At 41.3% G+C, this 20,393-nt stretch overlaps 3 protein-coding genes across 3 annotated transcripts; 2 read left to right on the top strand and 1 right to left on the bottom strand.

The window, feature by feature from the left end:
- On the top strand, positions 1 to 3,043 carry LOC137890699 (mediator of RNA polymerase II transcription subunit 26-like; the record flags this gene model as incomplete). The annotated part of the gene is made up of 1 exon (XM_068734877.1): positions 1 to 3,043. A coding segment is annotated over one exon (1,566 nt), but the record flags the coding sequence as incomplete, so codon positions are not given.
- A 1,091-nt stretch (positions 3,044 to 4,134) lies between these two features.
- slc35e1 (solute carrier family 35 member E1) lies at positions 4,135 to 16,754 on the top strand. Its single transcript, XM_068734861.1, has 6 exons — positions 4,135 to 4,477; positions 6,851 to 6,921; positions 9,863 to 10,000; positions 10,501 to 10,626; positions 10,751 to 10,996; positions 12,155 to 16,754. The coding sequence occupies exons 1-6, from the start codon at positions 4,150 to 4,152 to the stop codon at positions 12,380 to 12,382; spliced, it is 1,137 nt and encodes a 378-aa protein (XP_068590962.1). The 5' UTR covers positions 4,135 to 4,149; the 3' UTR covers positions 12,383 to 16,754.
- A 149-nt stretch (positions 16,755 to 16,903) lies between these two features.
- On the bottom strand, positions 16,904 to 19,925 carry LOC137890690 (prostaglandin E2 receptor EP4 subtype-like). Its single transcript, XM_068734862.1, has 2 exons — positions 19,023 to 19,925; positions 16,904 to 18,186 (listed from the first exon to the last, which is right to left on the bottom strand). The coding sequence occupies exons 1-2, from the start codon at positions 19,824 to 19,826 to the stop codon at positions 17,857 to 17,859; spliced, it is 1,134 nt and encodes a 377-aa protein (XP_068590963.1). The 5' UTR covers positions 19,827 to 19,925; the 3' UTR covers positions 16,904 to 17,856.
- Positions 19,926 to 20,393: the final 468 nt, after the last annotated feature.

Here is a 20,393-nt window from a genome sequence, read left to right as displayed (position 1 = left end):
CGTCTTGGCAAGCTTATCAACGATGTCCGGAAGAAAACCAAGAATGAGGACCTGGCAAAAAGGGCCAAGAAGCTCCTGCGAAACTGGCAGAAGCTAATTGAGCCAGGAAAGGGTGAGGCATTGTCCAAAGGACACAGCGGTGCATCGTGGTCTTCCAATGGTGGTGCTCATCCCTGCATCTCCAATACAGCTGCCACCACACCATCAGGTAAAACAGGTGCAGAGTTAAAGAACAGAAACGACTTCAACAACTGTTACTCCCCGAGGGTGGAGAAACCGAGCATCAGGAAACGTAAGGGTGACCAGAAGGAAGGACAGCTCTTGCCAGCCAAGATATCCAAAACGACTCTTAACGATAAAATTCACAACTCCAAACAGCTGCCGACCAATGGGATTGGTGGTAGCTCTGAGATTTTTACAGATACTCGTGCACATCAGTCTTTGGATAAGGACATTTCTGAGCCTTTGGACAATGAAAGGCTAAATAAAATCCCGGTCAATGCTGTAAAACCTCATCCAAGTGCCCCGGGATACATCAAGCCTCCGAGCACTTCTTCTTTGCTAAAAGCATCAGTTTTACAGCAACAAGCCAGACAGGAGAAAGCTTTCTCTGGGGGCCAGAATCGACCCAGAAGCCCACGCTGTTCCTTGCACAGTCCTCAACCTCCAAAGCAGGAAGCTTGTGTCAAACAGACTGCAACACAGGCACAGGGTCTTTCTAGCCCCACCGTGAGGCCTGGGTCTGTGGACACCTGTGGGCCGGAGCCTTCCACTCAGCCTTTCACCGGTTGTGTTCAGGGTTTGCACTCATCCGGGTCAGATTTGGATTCTCAAAGCAGGCCTCCGACTACGTCTCTTCACAAGTCTTGTGCCTCCTCCTGCAGTGATGTGCTTAGTTTGAACGATGATGGTGCAGTTATCAATACAGAGAAAAGGAAAAGACAGAAATATAGGCCTAAGGACCATGTGATCAATTTAGATGGACAGACCATAGAGGATGGCACCAAACCTGTCAGGTTAAAAGACAGGAGACTGACATTTGACCCTGTAACAGGACAGATAAAATCCTCCTTTCAGAAGGAGTCGTGCCAGGAGGGTGGGGTCAGACTGGGCCACAGACCGGAGCCTCAGTGGTCAGAGCCGCCAAAGCAGACTCCACCAGTCCCTCCCAGTCCCTTCCAGCAGACGGACTGGAAAGAGCTGTCGAGGAGCGAAATCATCCAGTCGTACCTTAGCCAGCAAAGCAACGTGCTGACGTCGTCGGGCGCACACACCCCCAGTGCACACTTTTTCATGACCGAGTTCTTGAAAAAAGAGGAACACCGAAGTACAGATGTCAAGGAAACACACGTGTTGGCACCAGAACTCCCAGCCAGGGATTTACCGGGGGTCAGCAGAGAAGTCATCAACGAGGACCTGAACAGATTACACAAGCAGCACTGGTCCGGTGTGAACGGCTGCTATGACACAAAGGGTGCTTGGTATGACTGGACGGAGTGCATCTCTTTAGACCTGCATGGAGACGAGAGCAGGTTAAACATACTGCCGTATGTCTGTCTGGATTGAAGCGGAGGTAGGGTTGTGAGCTGCCTTCATCGTATAGCGGAGCAGCTCTCTCTCTCTCTCTCTCTCTCTGTGTGTGTGTGTGTGTGTGTGTGTGTGTGTGTGTGTGTGTGTGTGTGTGTGTGTGTGTGTGTGTGTGTGTGTGTGTGTGTGTGTGTGTGTGTGTGTGTGTGTGTGTGTGTGTGTGTGTGTGTACTTTTATTTCAGTGTACGCTGCTGTTTTGCACCGTTGGTGAAAGTGGAATCGGTGTGCCGTCTGCTTGGGTGTGTGTGGAGCACAGGGAGGTGTAATCAGTGTTTTTAGGAGTTTTTGGACATTGTGTTAGGACAGCACGAAGAACTGAGGCTATGCATTATCTGAACATTTAGCTGTAGCTGTTCAGTAACTGTACAGAATGAGTTCCCAATGCCGGCCATTCTTTGTATGGGAGAGGACAACACATTAAACTGCACAGCTACATTGTATTCCTGTTATCTACATGCCACGTACATTTAGTCCATAGTGCAGTATTATTTCTTTTGAATTTAAGATAAATTTGTAGTTAAAGTTTAAAAGAAAATGTGACTCAATCAACTTAATCACCTTTCAATAGAGGGTAGTAAGTAACATAATTGGAGCACCAATGATGTCTTTGTTACGCTGACTCATGCATCTTGAAGGCTATTTAGCTGTTTAAAGCTGAAATTAATGCTATCTTCAAGTAGCTATCATTGTTACCATTGGTACTAACGACTATCTACTGCTGTGAAAAACGTTTATCTTTACATCTTTAGAACAGATGTTTACCCATTGCAAAACTGTCTTGTGCAGCCACTTTTAGCTGGAAAATAACTGACACATCAGCTTTAAAACATTTAAATATTGTTTTTGTGTTGTTGGGTTTGAATGCTGTTCGATAAAGTAAATTGCCAGATGTGACTGTGCAGTTTGGGGTGAGGGAAAGAGAGGCTGGTATGGGGGTTGAAAAATGCATGTTGCTGGTAAAGAAATGTGGTCATGTATGATATTTATTTCTATTTACATATTCATTTTAAGATTTATATACATGTTCAGGCTACACCAACATTTCTGTTAGTTTTATTCAGAATTAGTTCAGTGATGCAGCAGTGACAGTCCAACACAGGAAACTCTCCAAAATGACACATTCTGATAATGTGAACTTTATTTTATACTTGCCTTTTCCCTTTACTGTGTATTTAGGCTATAAAATATGAATTGAAATGGCAGAGCGGTTAATACTACTAGCTTGCATCTTTGTACTGTCGGAACGAACTGAGATATAAATTGACATGCTGGATAAAGTACTTACTATCATTCCTGTAGATATTGTTTGCCTTATGGAAACCTGTGTTTTCCCTAAAGACAGAGCCTTAGTGAATGTACAGAAATTAGCCTTTTGTGTTCCATCAAATGCAGAAGAGAACATATTTGCTACTTAGTCCTTTAAGTGGACATGTTGATATGTGTTAATAAAAAAAACCTGATGAAATTGTGATTGTCTTCTTTGTACTTGTGTATTGCTTACTCTTTACAAATTACTACTTCTTTTTTTTTTTTTTTTTAACCTAACTGGCAAATTAATTTCCACAGTGCAGAATTTGCATACACATCACTCAGATTAATTTTGACTTATTCCCAGTATACTTGGAACTTTTTGGCGACAACATTCCTATGCTCATGAGAAAATTTAACAATTCCTGATGCACTCTTTAATGCAATTTGCCCTCTTGTAAATGCAGTTGTAGCTGTTTTGATCAATTTGTTTAACAGAATTTGTTGGCAACTATTTAATAAATAACATTATTTTAAAATCTTTCAAGCAAACCAAACATCCCCTACTACCTAGAGCATGTGCAGCTTTTCTTTGTCTTATGTGATAATAAGCTGCGTCTCTTAAGGTTTTGGACTGTTTCGGAAATATAAGTAGTTTCACTGTCCTTGAGGAAATAGTTGCCTTAATATTGAACAAATTGACTTGTAAAAATATATGATTATAAAACCGGATAATTAGACGCAGCCCTAAATGCAGGATTTTCCTACATGGAGTTTGAGGATTTCATAAATTCTGTAGCCAAATCAGGGCATATGAGTATGGATACTCATTGTGCTCAATGTCCATTTTAGCTCATTCACACTGAAGCTTGAGATGAAAAGTGGAAAAAGGACATTTTGAAAAAAATACAAGAAACGTACATTTCACAATGTCATGGTTATTTATATTGTATATTTATTATTATTTCACAATGTGTTTCTATTCGTTTAATTTTGAACACTTTCATGTTCCGGGAATGGGTCATCGCTTCTCATGCACTTCCAAGTGGTTTGTTTCAAAGTTTTAAATACATTCGTTATTTTAACTTCTATTTTAATGGTTGATTATATAAATTCAAACTCCAAGATCTACCATTTTGAATGCAGTTCACAGCAGTTCAATTTAATAAACACACGTCCTTGAAATGCTTTTATTCTGAAACGTGTCACCGGAAGCTGTGCGTAGCCTTCATTGTTGGTAGTCGCGCGGCGCCTCCCTCCCCCAATGAGCCAGACACGCACACCGCCGGTGACTCGTCACTCCGCGCTGGAAGATGGCTGCGGCGGACCGGCCCCCTGTTAGGGAAGGGATCCGGATAGTGTTCCTGTGTGTGGGCTGGTACACGGTCAGCTCGGGGGGCAACATCGTCAACAAAATCATCCTCAATGGATTCCCGTACCCGGTCACGGTCTCCCTGTTTCACATCATCTCTATCGTCGTCTTCCTCCCGCCGTTGTTGCGGGCATGGGGAGTCCCCAAAACAGAACTGCCGAGCAAGTACTACCAGTGGTACATCCTGCCTTTGGCTTTCGGGAAATACTTTGCATCTGTGTCGGCACACTTCAGCATATGGAAAGTACCAGTTTCGTACGCGCACACCGGTGAGTACGGGCCGTTTGACTTATTATGGGTGATAACGTGAGGCCACCTGGGTAACTTGATGATGTGTCTGTACCGTCAGCTGATGTTAGCTTTGCGGCTAACGCTGGACAACTACACCAACGTTTAACTAGCTCGTGGGCCCCGCTGTGGTGTGGCGTGTTGGAGGTCGTGAACAGACAGGCTTTCATTAAGTTAATGGAGTCACTGTGGGTCCTCTAACTACTAATTGGTCAGCTTTAGGCGCCATTTAAGATTGACTAAATAGCTGCTGTTAGCTAGCTAGCCAACTTAATTAGGGCTGATGTACTACGTCAGGGGGGAGGGTCCAGCACTGAACCTGCTGTACTGCGGTCTTTAACTTTGATCTCTGATTGCTGGATCTCAGTTCCTAATTTAATAGATGTTGTCCTAAGATAGACCACGTGGAATACTATTGGGTTACTTGCTGTGGAATTCAATAAGGCTAGCTGTCTGTCTTGGGGAAGTTATACTCAGTTAACTTAACGTTGTACCTAACTAGCTGATACCAATTAAGTCTGATACTACTGTCCTCCATTAAATCCTCCTGGCGGTTATCATGTTAAGTTTATGTTGAAACTGTTTTGGGAGAAGTTCATACAACTTTAGGGTCTTCTTGGAGGCAGCAGTGTGTGGTGAGGTGTTGCTAAACTTTTGCCCCCCCCCACACTTCTGTATCAGTTAGGGTAGACTTGATAAAGGAAACTCTTCTGTTTAAAGCATAACAACGTAGAGCCTCCATGATTACCTTATGGTTGAATCAACGCTTCTCTGAAACAGCCTTCATGACAGTAGGATTTATTGCAGGCCTGGCAGACTGCTTTACCTAATAAATTGGAATCTGGTTAAAAAATACAACTGCGTTAGTTTGAGCTACCTAATATAATGACAACTGAGTGTTTATAGAATCACATAAGTGCACTTGAAATTGCACCCCATCTACACCACTTTAAAGAACCCTGGTTGTCTTGGCACCTAACTTGGGTGTTATCACTGCTGTGTCAATAAAATCTGAGTCGTCATCGTGGGTGATAGTTTCTTTAAGTGTCTTAACTAACTGGTTTTAGCAGATAAAACGACTCAAATAAAAACATTCCATCAATTTCCACCAGTACGTTGACAGTGAAGATGTGAAATGTACAGTACATGTTTAGTTGAAACTATTTTATAACTTGATGATCATTTTGGTGGCTGCAGTTTGTGGTGCTGTTGAGCTGTATTGTGTTATAGCGAGAGGTGTTTCTCATATGAAGTGTACCCTCATGGTAACAATGGGCTGACAGAATAAAGAGTGGTGCAGGAGTGACTCCTAAAACCCAGAAGTGAGTGAGCATTATTGCACCTTGGGTTCCCTTGTCACAAAGTCAATTTTTTTTTTTTAAGAATGGGTTTTGTTCTACGATATACAATATGTCATTAAATACGGGAATTTTGCAGCTGTTAAGTGTCTTAAAATAGGCGGTTGCTAACAGGTGTTAAAATGAGACACGTCTGCCTTCACATTACCCTTTTTACTTCTGGCGATTGCATTTACGCTTCAATATTTATTAATGTGGTTTTCATTTATGAAGATAATCTTGCTGCACAAAACATGTAAGTATCATAAACTCGGACTATTTTCTGCAATATTACAAAATTCAATAGAAAAATCCCACTGGTTTTGTGTTCAGAGGTCAGCCTACAGAAATACATCATCCCTCATCCAGCCTGTTTGAAACACCGCTCTGTACAATGTCATAAAGTTCAACAGCACCAGAACACAACTACAGCCTCATAAATTGAACATTACACCCTTTATATTTACTGCCTTTGTTTTAGCTAGATGTACCTAATAAACCGGCAACTGAGTGTAACTATAACCTGTAAATATATTAGTCCTGAGTAGACTTCAAATATAAGTATTTGTCTTCTGTTTTGACCTCTTATAAACTAGTTCAAAGAACCTCCAACACTATTTGAGAGTCACAGTTGTAATGTCAATATATCGCTCTAAACTTTTGAAAGCTGCTTCACTTGTAGATGGCAGTTTTCTACAGTGCTTAATCTAGTTTAGATGTTTTAAGGTCTGAAAGTATGTCTTGTTGATCCTTTTTAGTATCTTTTTTTTAAATTTATATGGGAGTCTCCAAACTTGAGTAAAGCTCTGTCATTGTTGTTGGTAACACACACCAGAATAACCCTAACAGTACATCAGTCAGTGACGCAGTGCAATAGAGGTGTGTTTGACAGAGTATTGCTCTTGACGTAGGAGCATTTCATTGCCCAAACGTATTTACTCTAGTACTCTCTACCTGCTGCTGTTGAATGGCACTACAAACTGATTGTTATACTTCTTCTTTTTTTCCCTCACACAGTCAAAGCTACAATGCCAATATGGGTGGTGCTGTTATCAAGAATCATCATGAAGGAGAAGCAAACCACAAAGGTGAGTCAGTCCGACAGCAAACAAGGCACAAGGCCCGCTCTGTTCCAGCCTCAGGCCGCGTCTCAGTGTTTGAGACGGGGCAGTGGTGATGTGGCACAGTACTGCGTCTCATATTACATATTAGTCCCTGAAGTTGGTCAAATGGTCTTTCTTTTTTTTTGGGGGGGGGGGGGGGGGGGGGGTGTCAGTGGGGGATCCTAACTTTTTATTTTCACAAGTCATCCATATTCACCTGTTAAATCCCCAAATTCACTCACTACTTTTCATACTATAGGAGCCAGCTGTGTTTGTGTTGCTGCATGTCTGTCTCTGGTATGCTGCGTGCAGCTGGTGGAAAGGCTTCACGTGGTTCAACATTTTTAGTGCAGAGTAAAAAAGAACAAAATTCTCTGGCTCAGAGCTGTCATTTATTTCGAAGACAAATCACCTGTAAGGTGCATGCACTCATTGTTAGATTTAGATTTTTTCATCCCTAAGATGGTGCAGAGGGAAGCAACTTGCTAGTGTAAAGTTTGAAGTGATTTCTTTTAGGTTTTGGGTTATTTATTAGGATTATTCTTTACGTTTTTCTTATGTTATTGTGTTGATTGCAATTTCTTTATTTTTTTTCTTTTGTTATGATACGTTATGTTTTTTATTATTATTTTTTCTTTCTTGGTTCCTCCCAGCGAAAAGCATTTCACAAAATTGTATCACAGGAGTGGCAATAAACATGAGATGGATTTTCACTTGATCGATCAACTTGAGTCAGTGTAATAAAGTATATCCTGGAGTTTATCAAGAGTTATGTTAATCAGAATCAGCTTTATTGGCCATGTATGCGTACGCATACAAGGAATTTGACTCCGGTTTTTATGTTGCTCTCAACGTACATACACAGAGATTACAAATAAACAAAAAAATAAGTGCTAGCATTATATTAAAACACAAAACAAAACCTTCAATAAGTCATTCTGTTAGTTTCTAATGGTCCACAAAAGTTTGTGAAATGGTAACATGATCATATCACTGCTTACAAATTCGCTCAAAGTTTAATATTTTCTCCATTAATCAATTGTTTGGTGTATGAAATTTGAGAAAATACTGCAAAAATCCCAATTTGCTAGAGCACAAGTTCATGTCTTCCAATTTTGGATCTTCTTTCCAAAATCAAAAATATTACTATCATATACATTTTTACTGATCTGAAAAAATGACTTCAATGAATAATCGATTATCAAACTGTTGGCCAACAAATTTCCAGTTGATTGACAAATTGATTAATTGATTTATCGACAATCATCTTGGCCTGTGTGTACTGTATGAACTAAAATACAAAATTGGATGTGACGAAGTCTAAATTAGTCTTAACACTTGTCCCTCAATTAATATTATACAAGAACCATAGAGCACTTTACAAAGAACTGTAGGAAACCAATTAGATACACAGCTGGGTTCAGTTGTCAAACTGTTAAATTGATTACCTAATTATGATATAGTTCTAACTTGCAGCTGTATTATGTAAGACAAAGCAGATCTTATTGGAAAAAAGAGATAGAACCGTAATATCTGCCTCTATTGCTGCTTGACATTTCTGGAATACAGCTCAATGTTCATCCTGATGGTGGAACATCTTACAGTCTAGGTTTGCTAAATGTGAATTAGGAAACCTTCTTAGTCTCACATCAGCGTGTCATGTTTACCGTACGGTTCAGTATTCACACCGGCCGGGTCCACAGACCGGGAACGTAGGTGTCGATTGTGTGTGTGTGTGTGTGTGTGTGTGTGTGTGTGTGTGTGTGTGTGTGGTTGTGTGGTTGTGTGGTTGTTGTTGTTGTTGTTGTTGTTGTTTGAGGAGCAGCAGGCCGCACTGAAGAACCTTAAGACCACTAACTACTACTTTGTAAAAAAACAATGTATCTCAGTTGAGTGTTTATATTTGACTCGGCTTTGTTAAATGACGGATGTTCAAACATCATAAAGTGTACAAAACAAGCATCATGAAGAGTTTATGGTAGACCTGTTGTATTGGATTAGAGTGCACAAGTGTACCTAATGAAGTGGACACTGTAGATTTTCTATAGAACGGAGTACATAAGACTAAACATTTGTATAGTCTCCAACTTTTCCTTTTGAGTTCAAAAAGCCTTCGGGATGAATTTCCAAAATAAGTTGGTAAACGTGAAATAGGACAGAAATCTGGGTCTCAGCCAAAATAGCCGAGGCCTCTCTTAATTTTCAGGGTTACAAAGAAGAAAACCTGCCGCCTTCCAACAGTGTGCTCGAGTTAAAAGTACTCAGCATGAGTCGTGTGTTAGCAGAAGATAATGTTGTGCTGTGTTTAACAAGTTGTTACGCAAAGTTTGTTTTCACATCACATCCGGTTGAAAATGTTTAATCATCAACCTACGAAGGAGAGAGATGCTTAAAGACACAGTCCACAGAGACCAGTTCCAAACCAGTTGTCTTTTACTTCTTACTACAGAGATCCTCATTCTTGTTGCTTGTGTTTCTGAATTTTTAATTATTATTTTTTTTGCATGTATGAGACAACTTGGACAATAAAACTGAGGGCAGTGTGATCTGTTGATGGCAGTAAAGCATCAAAGCAGGTTTTTCTCAGTCTCACATGTGTGGTTGGTTTGAGGAGAGGAGAGTGGGTGAGTGAGTGAGTGGATGCATAAGTGAGTTTTATAATAACTGCATGTCTCATGATCCAACATTTTCAAAATGCAAATAAATCCTGCAGTAGAAGACCTGTGAGGTGTGTGTGGTCTCAGATAGAAGGGTTTACTATTTCCACTTATCTTTAGGAGGTTAAAATGAGGCTGTGCTTTGAATTTAAGTTTCAGGGGAATGTTGGAAATGCATTTTCTATGCAAATGATGTTTTGATATAAACTATAAAGTGTTGTTTCTCTTGGTTTCCGCTGACTTTGCCCTCCGTCTCTGTGGTGTCGTAGGTTTACGTGTCGCTCATCCCCATCATTGGAGGAGTGCTGCTGGCCACAGCGACTGAGCTGTCCTTTGATGTTTCTGGACTCATCAGTGCTCTGGCTGCCACGCTCTGCTTCTCTCTGCAGAACATCTTCTCCAAGAAGGTAACTCGTTCTCAGGCCGGTGTGTGCGCCACATGATGAGGGGAGGAGGGTAATTGAAAAATGTTTACTTCTTTGGCGGTTTGCTGTGAAACGCCTGAAACTGACATCCTGGTTTGTGAAGTTGTGTGTTTTAAAAGTGCTGTTTTAAAAGGGAAGTGGCTTTGTGTTGAAAAAGGAGGAGCAACTAGATTTTACATGTGACCACTAACTATCATCCTAAAAGGGTTTCTCTTTTGATTATGACCATATGTGTGTGGTTGCTGCATTTTACTGACCCTTGCACAAATCTTCCTTATGACTTGGTGATCGTTTTCTTTTTAAAACAGTAGTGACAGAAAGTGAAATAGCAAAGAGCAGACTGTCACGTTGATTAAGGTCGTAGTGGAGGAACATGAAGTAACACAACAATAAAATCCTCAAAACTATACATCATCTCCTTCGCTAGTGCAGTTGTTTGTTTTTCTACTACATTGTTCTGAACTGATCCTTCCTCTGTAAAGGTGCTGCGCGACACAAGGATCCACCACCTAAGGCTGCTCAACATCCTGGGCTTTAATGCAGTTATCTTCATGGTGCCCACCTGGGTTCTGGTGGATCTCTCTGTGTTTCTTGTTAATGGAGATCTGGTGAGTAGCAGTACTGTCTTTCTCATGACATTTACACCACCTGTTGTGGTGGTTGGAGCTCTGCAGCACCTGTCTTGTTTTAAGACCCTGAACGTAGCCTGACCTTCGCTTGCTTTCCTCACAGGCAGACGTCTCCGGATGGACAGGTACGTTTGTCCTCCTGCTCATCAGTGGCTTCTGCAACTTCGCTCAGAACGTCATCGCCTTCAGCGTGCTGAACATCGTCAGCCCGCTCAGCTATGCTGTCGCCAACGCCACCAAGAGGATCATGGTCATTAGCATCTCGCTGCTGATGCTGCGCAACCCGGTCTCCCTCACAAACGTCATGGGCATGATGACGGCCATTGTCGGGGTCTTCCTCTACAACAAGGTGAGTCAACCTGACCACTTAGGAAAGAGGAGAGGCAGAAGTTAAAGGAGACGAGAATAATTTATCTTCTGTTGTTCCTTTTTGACTGAAAACTCTTCATCAGCCATCTCCACCATTGTACATGTGACAAACTAATATCAGCAGATGATATTGTTGAAATGTATGAAGGTTTACAAATACTGTTATTCTGCAGTTTACAGTTATTCTTGCTGCCTTGGCCTTACTTTGTGGCGATCAAAAAAAAAAGTTTTGTACAGCAATGCATTCTTTTCCAGAGCAACTGGCCACCACTTTGTGCTCTTTATATTCGCTGTCTACATACCTGCAAACTTGACGTTTTTTGGTGAAAATCGCCGTTTTGAATGAAAATATATCATCCACGTGAATCGTGTAGACCCGTAGAGTTTTGTTTTTTTTTTGGGGGGGGGGGGGGGGGGGGTGTCAACTGGCCAGCCTGCGTTTCGCAGTTTGGAGTGAAACAAGAAAAAAAGGTGACGTCGTGATCTTCGCAATAAAACATCTTTGATATGACGCAGGGTTGAGCTGTTGGTAGAGCTGGGCCACAGCCAGTCTACTAACAGTCCCAAGTTGCTCCCAAGGGCCCTGAAGTAATGAGCGAGAGGGTTAAGGTGCTTGTACCTTCATTTCAGCGGGTTGCTAATGCAGAGGTGTATAGATTCGAAGCTTGCAGTTAAATCACAGCTATTATTTTACTCTTGATAAGCTACCTTAGCCAGAGTAGATTATCATTTTAATTGAAATAATTGACCTGGATTGAATGCATATTAATTGCAAATAGAAGATAGGCTACAATTCTAACATCTTTACAGTAACAGTAGAAGTCCCTTCCCCCAACGGAGGGTTTCGGTGTCTGTCACCTTTTTCACCTCTTATGAGTTTGCAGGTATGTGTCTATATGTAGTGTACGCTCTGTCAGCACTTTATACCATTCACGCTCGTTCTTTCTTAAACTGCCGGAAAGCAGCTTTCTTTATCTTTCACTCTCCATCCAACTGAAATGTAAAAAGTTAAGTTACGCTTCCTCTTGGAGAAACATCTGACCCACCCAAACTATTTAGGATCCACGGTGCAGTGCCAGAGAACCAAAAACACCCAGTCATTTAAAATCCATTTGCCCTTCTCTCCCTCTGCCAACAGGCCAAGTATGACGCTAACAAGGAGAAGAAGAAGCTGCCGAGCACCAATCAGGACCTGGTGTGCTTTGACAACCCGGCGCTGGAGAAGGTCCAGGCCAACGGGTCAGTGCCTTTCTCCCACGGCTCAGAGCAGCAGCACAACTGGAACAACGTGCTGACCGACCACTTCCAGTACAGCCGGCAGGCCTACACGACAAACTACAACAGCAACCACCAGTACGTGGTGTGAAGGGAGGAGTCTGTCCTCGATCTGGGCGGCTGTCATAGACATTACTGTGTAGCCGCCGCCCCCCCTCCCCATCAGCGGGACACAGCCCGACTCCAAACACGAGACTGAAGGCAAGTGCTGTTTGTTATGGATAGGAAGGATGAGAGGGCCAGTGACGTGACCTCTCCCACGCTCCTCCGTTTCTAAACTTCACTTTCCGACGGCTTCGCTGTGTGTCATTGTGTATTTATTAGTTTGGTACCGCCTGTATGTGATGGTGATGGTCTGAGAGGAAACAAAACTTAGATCTCCTGTTTCCAGACAGTTTGGTAGCAGATTCAGACATGTTGTCCACACACAGAAATGTGTCACAGCAGGTGGACATGCAGAAGGTAGTGGATGAATGATTTCCACCTTACTGTCTGGAAGTGTTATGTGTTCACAACCAGCCATCATTTTGGATTTTGGATTTTGGATTATTTTGTATACTTTCAGAGAAACGGTTCTCAGCTGTAATTATTAAATGTGAACGCTAACTTGCACCGAAACGACAGTCATGTTACATTCTGTTCCAAACAAATCTCTGTGGAAGGCTGTAACATTTTGGTTTTAGGCATTTCGTATGAAGGTGCGTCATTTTTCTACATGAGGCACCTGTAATGATGTGAGGAGGAACAATCTGTTTGAGTCGTTGTCCTCAGTGGATAAAACGTGTTGCACTTTAAAACACTTGATGCAGAAGGGGCTTTAGCAGACGTGCACTTAAAAACTTTGTCGATTTGGCCTGATGACATAATATTGGCTGTGGCTCCATGAATGGCAATGTAAGTCCACCACCAGATATTCATTGTCCCCAGATGATAATTCACTCTGACTTTTCATCTGGTGCCACCAAGAGGTTGATATTTGTGGTTTTAAGTGAAATACTGTTTAAACTTTTGGATGGATTGTCCCCCTCAGGATGAGTTGAAATACCGTTGGTGACCCTCTGACTTGTTCTAGCGTCACCACCAGCTCAAAATGTGTCCAATACTTGTGTTCATAACTAAATTCCTGCATAATTAATGATGGTTCCCGTCAGCCTCAGCAGTACTTTGTGTTTACCGTTAATGTTAGCATACTAGCATGCTATTCTAACATGGTAAATATACATGGTAAATATCAGCACGTTAGCATTGTCATTGCGAGCATGTTAGCATGGCAACAGTAGCATTTAGACGACACTCACTTTCCAACGTCCCTCAAAATTACAAGTGCCTGATGAACAAAAATGCCCAAATGTTAAAAAATACAAATAAAACATCCCATCATAGCATCCGCAAGAAGCTGATATTCGAATACTTGTTGCACAAGCAGATCAGTTAACATTCAGTCACACTCGGCAAGTGTTTTTAACTGCCATCTTTTCATCTCTCACACACACCAATGCCTCTATGTCTTTGAACTAAGATAAACTTTCAGAGTGAGACCAGTTCTGTCACCCAGAACTGTCAATGACCTCACAATGACCACACATCTGTCCTTCTCCACAACATAACACTTCAGTTCACCGTTAATCATGGAGCATAAATGTAAAAGTTACATTTTAGATTTACCAAAACAAAACGTCCTCTCACTATGCATACTGTAAGAATTCTCCTGTTTCATCTTTCTTAGGGACTCTTAACCATGTAAAAATGTAAGAGATGTTAAAATTCATTATTTAGCCGTCATAGTTTTGAGATGAAGAACCATTTTCTAAATTGATTTTTGGTATTTATTAATTTGCGAAGCTTCTCGGGCAGAGTGAGATTTTCTCTCCTGTTATTTTTTCAGCCTGAACCACAGCTGCGTCTTCTGCGTGTTTGTTTTTGTTTTGTTTTTTAAACAGAGGCCTGGTTCCAGTTTGCACATCATAAAACCACAACATTTGTTCTGCAGATTGTGGCGGTCTGTCAAGTGACTTTAAAGTCATGCTGTTTTACTTTAAAGCATTTTTGTAACGGGACAGGTTCAAAAGGAGACATGCATGGAATCACAGGTTTGGTTTTGCAATTAAAGATTCAACTGTAGTTGAAAAAGGTTGATCATCACTATTGTTTACTGTCTGCAAAACTGTTAACTAATCATCATTTATTATTGAAAAACCTTCATTTATTGTAGGATCTCTGCACGCTGAGCGTCCCACTGCAACAATATAAGGTTCTTTTTTTTGTTTTGGTGATTCAAGTGTCTCGGCATTAAAAATCAACGTTGTATTTCTGCTCATTTATTTTGTAAGGACAACGCTCGTTAATTCAGCTTTTATGAAAGTGCCAGTTGTAGCCTGTGAGCTTGGTTCTTCTCTGCTGGATGTGGGTAAGGGACAGTGTGGTTATTAATATGGCCTCTCATTTTTTTCGGTGCACTGTTTGTCTTCTCTGACAAATTTAAAAACACTGTCACATTATTTAGTCTGGAGGAATACAAGCTCTGTGTGCTCTGGGCTTCCCAGAGACAAACTAGTATCAGTAATAATAATTCATTTTTTATTTATACTTAAAACAAACTAAGTGCTGAGATAGTTTGGAGCTGACATTGCTCGTAGGATCTTGGTAACCCGTAGCTGCTCTGGCTTTCTCCAGCAGGGAATGAAGTCACCACCGTCTGTTTTAAAGGAGATAAAGTTGGCTGTTTTGGATTGCTTGACCATAAAACACCTGTATTTTTGTCATTTAGTGAATTTCAACAGCCCTGGAACAATTATTACCGTATTATATAAAGACTGCTGCTGTAGTTTTGTGTATCACACTTTGAGGCTGTACTTTGTAATACAAAAGCAGAACTTTTAGAAACTTCCACCACAGACGGCAGCCTCATAAATAACAAACTGTGGTGTCAGCATGGATTAACATGATTCATTTCATAGAGGCAACTGTTTTGAAAAATAATATAGATGGCTCTCTAATTGTTTGGTTTTACAGCCGCACATATCCAGTATAGTTAAATGTAAATGCTCTCATCAACGCTCTTCAAGCTAGTGTTTACAGCGCCGTTCCAGACAGATGTACCGAGTGGCTGCAGGACAAAGTGAAGCGTTTAACCGCAAAAGCACCAGATTATTATTATTATTATTATTATTATTATTATTATTATTAATATAAGGAGACGGCGAAGACCAAAACAGAGCTTAAAGAAGAGTGGGTATCATTCGTCAAGCAACCAGAACCCTTTTAGATGTTTATTTCACTGCAATATCCTAGTTTTTACTGCTGTTATGTGGAGAATCAGATGTCTGAAAATACTACCTTATGAGTACATGTTCTGATATATTACTAGACAGTGAGCAATCATGACTTCAATGCTAAATCGTACATTTACGGACCATTTTTCAAATGGCTTTGCTCTTGAAATTGTGTCTTCAACAGGTGGATCATTGATAACATAGAAAGCTGATTGTTGCCGAACTATTTTTGTAAATGTCAAAAGAGGGAAATCTGCTTCCTTTTAATCATAATGAATGCTTTTACAAACAATCTAAATTAGCTTGTCAATGACATATTTCAGTACAAATAGCCTTTTTACGGCAAAAAATAAAATGGAGACTTCAGCTGCATATCAGATTCAATAAATCAGGTTGAGGTCTCATCGTGCCCCCCAGTGGGATTAGATCGTTTCACATGAATATCAGAGGAAAATACTTCAAATCTAAACTTATCAACGGCTGAAAAATGTGATTACATCTTATACAGCAGTGTGACATCGACGCACAACATCCAAAAACAACTATTCAACAAATATACAACACAATCCTTTCATTCAAGAATGTAGTATTCACATACAACCTGCAGAAAGGAAAACAGTGCAAGTCACATTTGACCCTTTTGTGGTTGATCTCACTGTCTGCTGCAGCGAATGTTTTTAGTCTCTTTTGGATTTCTTCATGTGTTTTCTTCCTCATGTTGCCAAAAGCAGTGTGCAAAAAGTATAAACTTGTTTTTGGTGCTGGTGCACCACAGGATGGGGGGCCTTGTTTGCAGGTGAGCAAGATGTTAAAATTCATAAACTACAACATGTAGGACACAGTTTATGGATTTCCTTCTGATTTAGACAAACATGGCTATTTGTTTCTGTACAGTGAGCTAACTGTTCATTTGGATGTTTGCTCTCTCCTGTAAAGCTTTCAACTGGGATGTAAATGTTGAGGAATGGAGAAAGGGGAGCTTACTTTGTAAAACTTGTAAAATTATTATTTTGTGCATCTGCAATTGATCTCGAGGCAGACTTTTTACTTAACCGATGTTCATAGATTTTTATTTATGTCAAGGTACAGACATTGTTGTACAGAAGTGCAGCTATGCACGGTCTTGTCTGCTTATGTTTAGTAAATGGTATTTTTAAATGTGGGGGGGGGGAATAAATGCATTATGAAATACTGAACAAAGTGAATATCTTCATTGAAGTATACATATTTATGCTTTGTCCTTTTTATTAACATTTGAATGCAGACATTTTTTTTATTGTTTTCAGCTATATTGCAGTGTCATATTTTGTGTAATTTATGAAAGCAGGTGCGTTTTTCGGTTTCAGGTTCAATGAACAAGAAACGGTGTGCTGTCCTCTGAAGGAACCAAAGCCATATATTCCAGTTTAAACTGGTTTACTACTACTTGTTTTTGAGTTTTTTCTGCCCCCTAGTGGCCATAAATCATTTAATGCAGTATCAATTTCAGCTTCCTCAACATCAGAGCAGTGAGGCATTTCAAAGTAAATTAAAAAGTAAAAAGATGAAAGCAACAAAAGACACCAAGGCTCAAGCTAGGATCTTTAATGGGCTACAAATATGAATTAGTATAATTTAATCAGTGCTTCATCAAGCTCATATCAGTGTTTCAAATGTCTCTCCTGATGCAAAACTAACCTCTTGCTGGTTTAACATGGCTGTAACTTAGAGAGGATGGGGGGGGGGTCTGAATCTACCTGTAGCCCTACATGACAAAACCTCTAGTAAAACCTTATGATATCCATGCACTGTTAAATGAATACATGACTTTTCACACTGGATCTTCCAAGAGTCTCTGGTCAATTGAACCTCCAGATGACATGAGCTGAAGATTCCTATAGCATCATACTGATTAATTAACGTGATCTGTATGGCTGATCTGGTGGAGGGAGGAGGTGATGAGTGATGAAAAGGTTGAAGCCAGAGCCCCGATTGTATGAGGCGAAGCTGGAAGACAGTGAAAGGCACGACACAAAGGCTCGACCATGTCCTATTATTGCACTTCGTTAATAACATCCAAGTCACATAGTTTATTCTGTCCTGTCCAGGAGACGTCTATAGATGCAGATCATCAGTCTACTTTTATTAAATAATCTTCCAGTAACCCTGAGGGTCCTGTCCAGCTGTGGGTCGGCAGAGACGTTGCAGTCTTTCCATCCCACTGACGACAGCTCTGAGACAGAGTCCCTGCATCGAGCTGCTCGCAGCCTGAGAGAGCACCAGACATTCACAGGTGTCAACCACGTCTTCGTTGTTAAGTCTGGCAGAGGCTCTCTGCGTTGTGCGGAGTGAATTTGACGGTGGCAGGCAGTTGAGTCATGATGTTTGCATTGCACATCAGCTGGGTGAAAGCGTGGCTCTCCCTCATGAGTTCGGGATAAAATGGGTTCCTTTGTATTTTAGGAGATGAACTTCTGCGAGTGCTTCTACATCGCTTGGATAAACTGAGTAACCGTCGAAACAGTGACCTCCTGAGGAGGATGTAGATCCAGGGGTCGAGGATGGGGTTCACAGAGGCTATCCGGATGGCAGCCAGGTCAGCCTGGTCATTTTTCATCGTGAAGTGGTTGGCAAACACACGTACCTTTTTAAGAACAAAAACATCATTATAGCAAGTAAGAGTTTTAAAATACTCAACAATTGTTAAATATCCACTGAAATATTTCCTCTTTTTCGTTATTTGTCTGGTTTCCCAACTCAAATCCAGGTTATCGTTCCTTAATTTCTTATGAAAATTGAGCAATAACTATTTTAACCCTATAATAAAATGTGGACCACATCACTGCTTCCCCAACTGTTTGGCTTTTGCATGCTTAAGACTAAAACATGTGACCTTGTCAGCGGTTTAATATGAATAGTGTTCATTTCAAATAATAATTTTCTTTTTGATGACTTTTGACGTTTTGGAGGTCCAAAAGGGCAAAATTGTATTTAACAGGAAGGGTTTTTGAGCTACTTCTATTCCACTTCATTTATTAGACCGATGCAGTTACTTTACACATTAAGATTTTGCTTACAAAACATATCATTGTACATAATATGATGCATTAGATTGAACAACCCAGGTCTAGTAATAAACTAAAATTCTAATGCATGGGTAACAATAAACAGTAACACTTTTATATTTGTATACTTCCACAAGTTCTGCATAACTTTTACTTTTATTTTAGTATTTTTACGGTGATGCTACTATTACTTAGCAAAGCATCTCAATACTTCTATCAATAATGAATTTATCATAATGCTAAGACATGGCCAAACCTCCAGATATAATACCTAAACTGTGTGTATTCCCCTTTGGTTTCGTTTTTTGAAGGATCATTTAAAGCTTTTCTTCAGGTATTTCTGTACCATATATTATAGGCAAAGTGGATGGTATGCAACATCAATAATTTGAGTGACAATCGCGCACTGACTCACCACCAACGGGGCTGAACAGGCCAGAACCACCACGGAGGTCATCACCAGCACCGCGATCATCTGCGTCTCTGCAGCCGACGACAGAGCACTCCACCTCTGCCGGACGCTGGCTGTGGTGACGGGCCGCTGCACGGTCCTCTGCCGCATCAGCAGCAGCGCTCCGCACACCGCCAGGTTCAGCACGATGGTGCCCAGGATGAGGAGCAGGCTGATGACGCCGTACAGGACAGAGTAAGCCGCGGCCACGGGCTCCTGTGCCCTCCATTTGATGAAGCACCACTTGCCACACGGCTGCAGCTCGCTCTCCGACATGCCCATCATCGGCAGGCAGCAGAGGAAGATGTCGCTGATGTAAATGAAGAAAAGGAACTTTTGCGCTAAGCGTCGGTCCACCCGCCACCGCTGGTAGGTGTACGGGCAGCATATAGCCAGGTACCGCTCTGCTGCCATGGCGCATATGATGCTCACTCCTGTTAACCCGAAAAACAGCAACAAAAAGGAATCAAACTCGCAGACACGTCGGTTCGTCAACAAGTCCTGGCCCAGGTAGTTGGCTATGGTGACCGGACTGGCCAGGCAGGTGCCCAGCAGGTCCGTCACCGCCAGACCGCACACCAGCGTGTAGAAAGCTGAAGATTTCCTCTCCTGTCTTGATATTGAAAGGACGATTATGGCAATTAAATTCCCAATGGCACCTCCGGCGAACATAGAAATCGGTAAAGCGATTGTCCCGTGCGCATGTGCTCTCTGAACCAGCGTCTCATTTATGACTATAAGTCCGTGCGTAAAGTTCTGGCTTTCCATCGCGAAACGTCGATAAACTTGTTAATGTGGTCTATCGTGGATTTGGGAGTGCGCATCCCCTTTAAACATCTGTAACAGATGATAAGTAGTCAGTGGGAGTATTTTCTCTAGTCTCATCCCCTCTGCTTCCCAGCAATCCAGATGCAGTTAACCAGAGGTCGTCGTGCACAACTGTGGAGAGGTGGGGCTGTCTCTAATTCAGTGAAACATCCATCATCCTGACGGGATGGATGGGATACACGGTTTTTTTCCCTTTCGATCCACGCTTCATGTCTCATCTGCCGATGTGGACGTCATTACAGCGTAGTAGTTGTGGCAGCCTGTCACGAGGTCAACTTGACTGGCTAGTGAGTAAAGAAAAGAGTAAAGACAGAAGACGCTTTAATTCAGCTGACTTTTTTCATATTGTCATATTTGGATGTAGAAACAGTAAAAAAAAATGCAACAGTGTTGTATCAGAGGTTTGATGGTGACACTTGAGATAATAATAAATATTCAAATCAAATATCAACGAATACGTGTTTTTTCACTGTTATATTTTTAAAGGGCCAGTTCACCCAAATTACA

The sequence above is a fragment of the Cebidichthys violaceus genome, unplaced genomic scaffold (assembly GCF_023349555.1).
Source record: "Cebidichthys violaceus isolate CVI_PGR_0920_01 unplaced genomic scaffold, fCebVio1.0.p SCAF_68, whole genome shotgun sequence".
Classification (NCBI taxonomy): Eukaryota; Metazoa; Chordata; class Actinopteri; order Perciformes; family Stichaeidae; genus Cebidichthys; species Cebidichthys violaceus.
The sequence above is the reverse complement of the archived record's forward strand: the minus strand, read 5'-3'. Positions and strand labels throughout refer to the sequence as shown.